This window comes from Microtus oregoni, unplaced genomic scaffold (assembly GCF_018167655.1).
Source record: "Microtus oregoni isolate MIOR12 unplaced genomic scaffold, Mior012 000011F_ref0000422, whole genome shotgun sequence".
In the NCBI taxonomy this organism is placed as follows: domain Eukaryota; kingdom Metazoa; phylum Chordata; class Mammalia; order Rodentia; family Cricetidae; genus Microtus; species Microtus oregoni.
The window spans coordinates 49,771,334-49,780,755 of record NW_024543070.1 but is presented as its reverse complement, the minus strand read 5'-3'; the positions used below and the strand labels follow the sequence as shown (position 1 = coordinate 49,780,755).

The following is a 9,422-nucleotide window of genomic DNA, read 5'->3' as shown; positions in this document are numbered from 1 at the left end:
GTGGGTCTCTGTCTCTGTCTCCTTTCATCTCCTGATGAAGGTTAATATTCAGGAGGATGCCTATATGTTTTTCTTTGGGTTCTCCTTATTTAGCTTCTTAGGATCACTAACTATAGGCTCAATGTCCTTTGTTTATGGCTAGAAACCAAATATGAGTGAGTACATCCCATGCTCCTCTTTTTGGGTCTGGCTTACCTCACTCAGGATAGTGTTTTCTATTTCCATCCATTTGCATGCAAAATTCAAGAAGCCCTTGTTTTTTGGTGGCGGGGAAGAGACAGAAATCTTTAATAAATAAATTAATTAAAAAAAAGAAAGAAATACAGTCTGGACATGTTGGGATTCATTTGTTTATTTCTGTCATCAGGACTTAAAAACCTAAAATACAAAAGCACCCTGGTCCTCTGGGTGTCAGGAAGGTCAGGGTGACGATGGGTTGGGGTTTGCACTGATCGTGTTTCTGTTGGAACACACGTTTCTTCAGGGCAGACGTGTCCACGCTCCACTCTGGACAGGATCTGGTGGTGTCTGCGCTCACAGGTATGCCGTGGGGTCGCTGGAGTCACAGTTTTCAATGTGTACGTGCGACTGGATGCCGGGGTAAACTTTCTGCAAGGGCAGCAGGGTGCCCAACTTCTCTCCCTTCTTGACAGAACCTTTATACTTAATTGGTTTAATGTAGAAAATTTTGACACAGAAACCTGAAAGAAATGGAGATGTTATTTGGAGTTCTGTAGCCTTGAATCAGAAATTTAAAACACAGGGCTGGAGAGATAAGTTAGTTGGTAAAGAGTTTGCCTTGCAGGTGGGTACCAGGGCTTTATCCCTATAACCCAGGGAAAAGCTGAGAGTTGGGGCATGTTCTTGTGATCTCTGCCCTGGGGAGGTGGAAACAGATGTGTTCCTGATGTTGGGGTCCCAGCCAGCCTAGCCATCCGGCCAAGCATCGGGCCAATGAGATACCATGTTCCAAAATACAAAGCACCTGAGGAATGACAACTGAGGATGACCTCTGGCCTTCACACACACCACACACACACACACAGAGACAGACATACAGAGACATGCGCATGTGCACTTGCAAAACATGTATACGCACACATTTAACATATAAAAACAGCCGTGGAAGTTTTTGTGGCACCTCCCTGGCAGCCCGCCATGTCTTTATGAGTCTGAGTGTTTCTTTTTCAGCCGCAGCTGTCAAAAACTCATTGCAGCGAGTGATGAATGAGACCTTTGTGCTTTCTCCGAGGAGCTCATGGCCACAGAAGTGCCGCTGATGCTCCGGGTGAAGAGTGGAGGGTTATATGGTCCGAATCTGTGGCAGGAAAGGCAAACAGGTTTTCCATGAAGCAAGGTGTCTTGTTCCATGGCAGAGTGCACCTGGCATCCTTATTAGAGATGAAGGAGAACTGAGGCGAAAGATGCCAGGCTGTTCAGGGATGCACTGTGGATGCCATTCTGGATGCTTTCAACTTCCTTTATTGAAGAAGAGGAAAGAAAGATACTCCTGGACTAACAGATACTTCTGTACCTCAGTGTTGGAGCCGACAAAGCTGGCAGAATCTGGAAACTTTTCGGTTCTCTAAAGAAGATGGTGTTCACCAATATGCTGTCAGAGAGCCCTTAAAGAAGGTAAGAAACCCAGGACCAAAGCTCCAAAGATGCAGGGTCTTGTTACCCAGCGTGTCCTGCATCACAAATGCCAATGTATTGCTCTGAAGAAACAGCACGCTAAGACAAGGAGGAGGCTGCAGAAAGTGCTAAGCTTATGGCTAAGAGAATGAAGGAAGCCAAGAAAAAACACAGGGAACAGACTGCCAAGAGACGTAGGCTGTCCTTACTGTGAGTGTCTACTTCAAAGTCCAGTCGAACCTAAGTCTTTAATAGTGACACAGAATGATCAGACGGGGGCGGGGGGCAAGGGGGTTGGGGCGAAAGTTGACAAAAACCAGAGGAAGCAGAACTGAATAAACAGGAAGACAGAATCCTAGTTTAATACAAGATGACAGAGAGTGGATTCTAATGAAATATTGGAGAATAGAAGAGTAGCAGAAAAACTTAGAGAGTAGAAAACTGACCCAGAGTAATGTTATGTCCAAGACAACATATATAAATGTGATATAGATACATATATTTATTCTAACAAAACTACTAGTCCTAAAAATGAAAAGTGGAAACAAAAAAGGATACTTTTCTAAATATATGTGTGTATATATGTATATATAGTATATATTCTAAATAGATGTATATATTATATAAATATATGTAGATGTGTGTATATATTCTAAATATATGTGTTTAGAAAAATATTTATACATATAGACATATATTCTAAATATAATTCCACGTAAAAACATAGTATAATGTAATAATTATAAAATGGCAAGATGGTGTTGGGATAAGATATGAATTGTCTGTAAATGGGAATGAGCTTGTCTTCTTTCAACTCTTTCCCAAGGGTACAAATGAACTCCAGTTTTATGCTGCGTAGAATAACACACAGTGACTTAAGTGGCCTAAAATAAGACTCGAACAAAGATTCACCAAGGAAATGGAGGCAGCAGAAAATAAGAACCCTGTGACCAGAGTACAGAACACAGCCCCAAACACACTGAAACAGACACAGAGCCAGGTTTAGCGCTAATTGCCAGTTCTGAGGAAGATGGAGCCCGTAAACTATCCATGCTCTAAATAACACAGGGTCGGGCAGAAAACAAAGCCTTGGCATTGTACTGTGCAGTATAGTAACTGCAGCTCAACAAGGCAAGCACTTAGTATGAGCCAATGTGAATTTTTATTTGCTTCACAATCAATACACAATACATTTTAAGCAATCAGCATAAAATGAAAAAAAGTACTTCAAGTAATCAGAGAGTACAGAGTGGTCATTGAAGGGCTGTTGGCTTAAAGACACCATTACACACATACACACATACACACCCCCAAAGCCCCAGTACAAACTGGCATCTGGTTATGCAATTTATTATTTGAAAAAGAATGGTATAATAGAACCCAGTCCCTCCCTCATATCTTACACAAGCCCACTGGAGACTGACTAGATCAAAATATGAGGCGAACATAGTAAGTTTCAGTGCTGGCAGATGTGTCTACACAGGTCAAAATAAGTGAAATAAATTACTAGATTTGACCACACGAAAACAATTTCTGTGTGTTAAGGAAGTGGCGCCCTGCAGAGTGGAGAAGTGTGTGCTTGTGCACACCTGGCAGAGGGCACCCATCAGGAAACATAAAGAGCTCCTATGTATCAGTAAGTGCATATTCCAGTAGGAATTTGGCAAAGTATTTAGATAAACACATCACAAAAGATTGTTATCCATGCTATCAAAATATATGGAAAGGTGCCAATGTCTTTGCCATGGGGGAAAAGCAAATTAAAACCATGGTGATAGGCTCCACACCCAGGCCCAGCAGCAGGGAAGCCTGACGTGTGCGTGGAGCAACTGGAGCTCCCAAGCTCTTGGCAGGGATGCAAACCACAACAGCCACTTGAGAAAACAGCATAGCAGCATCTCCTGCAGCTGAAAATATGCCCTAGGTGTGACACAGCACACTGCCAAGTGCTAAGTGTGCTGGCCACATAGCAGTCTGGAACCAGGGTAGCCAGGGCTGGTTGGAGGCACTGGGACCACTTGAAGATGAACTCCAGGACACAGGTGCATTGTCAGCTGACCCAGTGACCCCCTAGTCTAAATGGAAGAGGGTTTTTTTTTTTTCTCACTGGTGGTTTGAAAGAGAATGGCCTCTATAGGCTCATATATTTGAATACTTGGTCCTCAGTTGGAACTGTCTGGGAAGGGTTAGGAGGTGTGGCCTTGTTGGAGGAGGTATGTCACTGGGGGTGGACTTTTTGAAGTTTCAAAGGCCCATTCTATTCCCAGTTAGCATCTCCTCCCTTCTTCTTTCCCTCCCTCCCTCCCTCCCTCCCTCCCTCCCTCCCTCCCTCTCTCCCTTCTTCCTCCTTCCCTCCCTCCCTCCCTCCCTCCCTTCGTGTGTGTGTGTGTGTGTGTGTGTGTGTGTGTCACTGGCCTGTAACTCACCCAGTACGCTAGGCTGGTTGGTCAGCAAGTCCCAGGGAGCCTCTGAGTCGACTTCCCCAGTTCTGGGTTTCACCACCATGTTGGGTTTTGCCGTAGGTTCTGGAGATGGCTCTCAGGCCATCATGCTTGTGAGGCAAGCGTTTTACAGAGCAGGCTCTCTCCCCAACCCTGATCGTGTACCTCTTAATGAGCACGTGTGTTTGTCTCTGTGGTAGGGTGAGGGTTAATCTTTGCTGTCTGCCTGGATTTAGGGTCCTTAGAAGACCCTCGGTCGAAGGATTTCCACAGAGGTTCCACCAAGGAGGAAAGCCCCATCCTAACCCGAGTGGCACCATGGGCTAGGGGCCTAGCTGAAGAAGCGCTGGAAGGAAAGGCGATATGAACAGTGGGATGTGTAAATAAAAGAATGACCATGAGCCTTTGGGGATTTTATCCTTGGCTCCCTGGTCCACTGCCATTATCGGGAAGGTTTTCTCTTTTTTAGTAAGCTGTATGTTTTCATTTCTAAAGAAAAAGAATGAGCATTATATGAACATGCGAATTTCACAGCCATGACAGCTTCTTCAAGAAACAGTGCAGACGGCTTAATTCCACCGATCCTTCCCAACAGGCCAGACTAATGTGCAGCACAGGGGTCTCTGGGAGGTTGGTCATGCATGCTGTCTTGCTGTGCAGTGTGTTCACCTTGTGACAGCTTATGAGAGTCCGCTTTTGCACCATGCACAGTTTTGTGTCCATATCACACCTGAATAGAATTCAAATGAATAACAGCAAATCCAGTCCCTGGGGACCTGCTTTACTGAGCAGAGAGGCGTTTGGAAAAAGCTCACGTTCAGTTGCTGCGGAAGTGCTAACGTTCGTGAATTGCAAGGTTCTGGTAAATGAAAGTATGTGTCTGCCACGGCTATCAGTTTTGTTCAGACATTCTTCTAAGCACAGCCACCTGGGCTACAGAGGGACCAGCTTGGTCAGCTATGGAGTTTTGCACACAAACAGGTTTCAGGGAATCATTAGGCACCCTCTGTTTCTTGGGGTTTTGTTTGTTTGTTTGTTTTGTTTTGTTTTGTTATTGTTGTTTTGGCTTGGTTTGTCCTATATGTTCTGAATCTTATCATCATGAAAGAAACATGAAACTTCTGTGTCTGGAACCTGCATTAAGTACATCAGCATCGCACCAGACGGTGTCCCAGATCTCTCCTCTTACCTCTTCCAGACAGGCGAAGGCCATTGTTGATGGCGTTTTTGTTTCTGTAGGGTTTCTCCTGGCCCACTATCATTCCAGTGAATGGTGCATACACAACAGATCCATCCGAGCACAGGACATCCACACCTGGGTGATGCCTGTTGGTTCTAGAATATAAATAAGAACCATCAGACTGAGGGGCTATCTCGGGGAAACAGCCAGAAGACATTGTAGTGCCTGGGATAGTTTACTCTGTTTAGCCTGATTTTAACCTCTCTGCTCTGCTCGTGAGTACTAATGGCCATATTGGAAAGATTAAATAATTTAAAATCGTATTTCCTTCATAGTAAGCCTTAAGTATTATTATAGGATATCTTGAAAAAAAATTGAGACAGGGTGTACATGTACATTTTATTGTCATCTGAATCTTGACCCCTTTAAGGCCTTTTATTTTTTAGCACTGGGAATCAAACCCAGAGCCTCGTGGATATGAGCCAAGTGCTGTACCACTGAGCTACACACCCAAAGCCAATTTAAAAGAATTGCTGTTTTAGGGAACCTATTGCATAGCTATCATGTGTTCCCTGGGTTTTATTTCTTTTCTCATAGTAAAGTAGTTATAAACTCCATTTGATGAAAGTATTGTTTTAACACAGTGAGGGCTACCTCCCAGCCTTGTCAAACTACGTGGAGCCCAAACAAGCTCATTCCAAATAGCAAGGCGTCTTGAGTTTGTCTCTATGACCGGGCAGTTCTGGCTTGCCACTGCTTTAACTGCCTATTCTTCCCAGACTTTCTACTGAACAATCAGATTCACAAGGATGGGACCCTTAGAATTGTGTAGAAGGCAATATTGATCAGGTTCTATGGGAAGAGTCTAGAAGTTACTGTGTAAATTAAAGGTACAAACTTTTGAGTGCTCGCTCATTTTGAGGTCCCTCTTCCTATTCGCCATCTTTCAGTCCCATCTTGAGTATTTGATGCCTTTGTAGGCAGGACCGTGTGAGAGCTCCCCTGTGATTCGGGCGGAGGTCAGTGCTACAGTTTGATAGAGGGCTGCTTGTCGGCAGCCTGAATGTTTTCGGAACCTCGGGGGTATGACCCTTGTCTAGAAGGGATCAAGAGGTTCTTGCTTGACTAGAGTCAGCCTCTAATGTTAAAATTGCAGAACCTTGGTCAGTAACAGTAGAGTGGATGCAGAAGAACCCAAAGGGCTGAATTCAAGTGTAGCCTTCACCATCTCCAACTCTGTGGGATGATCAATCACTTCAAATACCTTATTATAAAAACAGTGGGGTAGTTTGGTTTTCTTCACGCTGGAAAGCCAGGTGAAGTGAGACGATGTGTGGAGAGGTGGAGAAGGAAAACGTGTTGACCCCCTTCCCTTTCACCCATTTCCTGCTCTGTCTCCAGTGCAGACCCCATCCTAGAAGCAGGGTCTTAGAAGCTGCTCCAAATACAGTCACCGTTGCACAGAGCTCTGGGTTCCTGGCTGTCAGAGGGAGGTCCTTGTGCGCCCTCTAGGAAACAGGACAAAGACGACATGAAAAGCAGATGTCTGTGCCTCCTTGTACCTTTGAGCAGAGTACTGTCCACAGCCATAGCTGTCGCATGTCCGGATCTCATTGGAAGATTTGCTGGCACATATGTTAGCCCATGGTCCTGCCAGGGCTGCAGAGGAGAGAGGTGAGAGCTGTGGGCATCTCCAGCCTGGGTCTCCCTTGTGTGTCTATTCCCCCCTCCTTTGAGGAGTTCATAGGTAAGTTCTTCCTATGGACAACTGATTCAGACATAAAACTTAGCCCCTTTGCTGTATAATTCTGTTCTGTAGCATATAAATGTGTATATATAATCACTCATTTCTTTATCTCACTGTTCCAAATCATTCATGAATACACGGTATAAACTGTGCTTTTAGATTTTCCTTTGCGTATGACCAGACCTGGGAGCCACTGTGGCTAAACAAAGGTAAACAGCATAGCTTTAAAAAAGAAACAACTTTAGGAGCTGTACAGTAACTTTGAAATGTTGCTTTATAATCAGGTCTAAGAATGGCATCCAGGCAAAAGTTTGACTCTCAGGCATGGTGTATTCTATCTAACTTGCCAACTTCACGCAGCACGACCTCAATCTCAGATTTACAGACTTGGAAGTAGGATTTGAGACATAATCTAAAGTGCTAAGCCACAGTTAGTAAGGTCAGAAGGAGGCTGGGAAGGGAGTGGAGATGATTACATGAAGGTTACAAGGAGTAAGCACAGTGAGAGGCAGCTGCAGTCTGTAAATGCAACTCACCCCTTTAATATTATAAGTAATATCAATTGAATTCCCTTATTCTCGATGTTAATATTCACAGAGGTACAGTTAGCAATCTTAGCCTCTCACTTTGAAGCAAAATTTGGTGGTTGGTTGTATTAAAGGACATTTTATTCTTCCTGGCAGTATATATGCTGTGAAGAAGAGCTGCAGAATATGGTTGGTAAGTATATTTTCTACTGTAACTTAAACTATGAGTCTCAAAAGGCTTCTACTGTGTGTCCAAGCTTCCAATGAATCCTTGATCCAATTCTAACAGCATGGCTCTAGAACCAGCGTTTTTCCTGGACAGCTGAAGCATCTCGTGGACAGATTATCATTAATCTGTTCAGTTTACTTGTCTACCATGAGCATCAAGAGGACTTTCCCTTCATCCCAATCCAGTCTTGCATCAGGAATTTCCCACCATCAATTCATCCAGCTCTTACTTGAGATTTTTACGTTCTAGGGTTTTGTGGGGGAGAGGGTGAAGTGTTAACAGATTAAGTTCCAGGTCAGGCCAGTGAATGCCTTTAATTCCAGCACTCGGGAGGCAGAGTCCAGCATGGGCATCTGCTTGACTTGCATTCAGGAGAGAGAAGAGAGGCTGCTAGTTTGCTCACCCAGAGTATGGGCTACCCTGCTTCTTAGAGTGGGAAGGAGGGGGGGAAAGGCACCACAGGGAGACTGAGAACCCCCTCCTCCCCCTGTGCAGGCGGATCTCTGTGAGTTTGAGGCCAGCCTGATCTACAGTGTGAGTTCCGAATAGCCAGGGCTACACGGAGAAATGCTGTCTCAAAAGCCAAATAATTGGAGGCTTGTCTGAAAGCCTTCTTACACATACACATGTTGACATTTCCCTCTCTGAAGAATCAGGACATCTGGAAGAGGTGGTGGAGAAACCCCCACAGCCCCACCCACTGCATTATTTTCTAACCTACTGCAACCTTAATTATTAATATCAAATTTTATGTTGCAAGTTTGTTATCATAGACTTTTAAGATCGGAGCAAATCAGGTATATACTTTTCATTAACCAGGATTCAACTGTACTTTCAACTTACCCGTGGAAATCAAGGCAGCTGCGATGAGGACTGTTGTGGAAAACATCTGGATTTTGCTTCCTGTCTCTTCCTCTAATTAGAATTGCTCCGTGCACACACTGTTCAAGCTTGAGTTAATATTCTCTGGTAAGTTAGGTTCAGAACCCTGTATTTCTCCTGGATTCAGAATGAGACACGGAAAGCACACTGAGGCAAGTTAAACTGTAGCACGCTGTGGAGAGCGGACCTCTGTGAGAACCTTTGATCTGGGGAAGCAGCCAGTGCTACCGGGAATCCCGACTACATATTAACAGGAGTGACAACACTGGATGCAGACTGGTGTCCTTTGACTGGGGCTGGAGGGAGCGTGTGCGGGTCGATGGTGGTGTGGCTCTTACTGTCTGCTGGAGACCTTTCCCTCCCTGGATAGTGCGTGTTTCAGTGGAGAACTGACTGGTCATGATGGGGATGCTCCCTACCGTAGGCATATCTCTAGTCTATTGTCCGCTCAGTTACATTTCATATACAAGACATTTTAGCTAATTTTAACATAATTCTGTTTCTTTCTTTTTCTATCTTTTTTTTTTTGTGTGTGTGTTTTGTTTTTCAAGACAAGGTTTCTCTGTAGCTTTGGTGCCTGTCCTGGAACTCATTCTGTAGACCAGGCTGGCTTCGAACTCACAGAGATCTGCCTGTCTCTGCTTCCTGAATGCTAGGATTAAATGTGTACGCCACCATTGCTTGGCTGTTTATTTCTTTTGACCTTGTAATTTAAATGTTTGTGATAGTGGAAATTAATATTTAAATCATCCGCCATTAGGGAAATATATATTTAAACTAG

The 9,422-nt window shown here is 44.3% G+C and overlaps 1 protein-coding gene across 1 annotated transcript; it reads right to left on the bottom strand.

The window, feature by feature from the left end:
* Positions 1-336: 336 nt before the first annotated feature.
* LOC121453665 (leukocyte cell-derived chemotaxin-2) lies at positions 337-8,815 on the bottom strand. Its single transcript, XM_041660590.1, has 4 exons — positions 8,603-8,815; positions 6,819-6,915; positions 5,266-5,411; positions 337-701 (listed from the first exon to the last, which is right to left on the bottom strand). The coding sequence occupies exons 1-4, from the start codon at positions 8,646-8,648 to the stop codon at positions 535-537; spliced, it is 456 nt and encodes a 151-aa protein (XP_041516524.1). The 5' UTR covers positions 8,649-8,815; the 3' UTR covers positions 337-534.
* Between the last annotated feature and the right edge of the window lie 607 nt (positions 8,816-9,422).

Excerpts from the sequence above, each read along its gene's own strand:
- LOC121453665 (XM_041660590.1), bottom strand. The coding sequence starts at position 8,648 with ATGTTTTCCACAACAGTCCTCATCGCAGCTGCCTTGATTTCCACGG. Across the intron at positions 6,916-8,602 it reads AGCTGCCTTGATTTCCACGG|CCCTGGCAGGACCATGGGCT; the intron begins GTAAGTTGAAAG and ends TCTCCTCTGCAG. Across the intron at positions 702-5,265 it reads CCTTCGCCTGTCTGGAAGAG|GTTTCTGTGTCAAAATTTTC; the intron begins GTAAGAGGAGAG and ends CATTTCTTTCAG.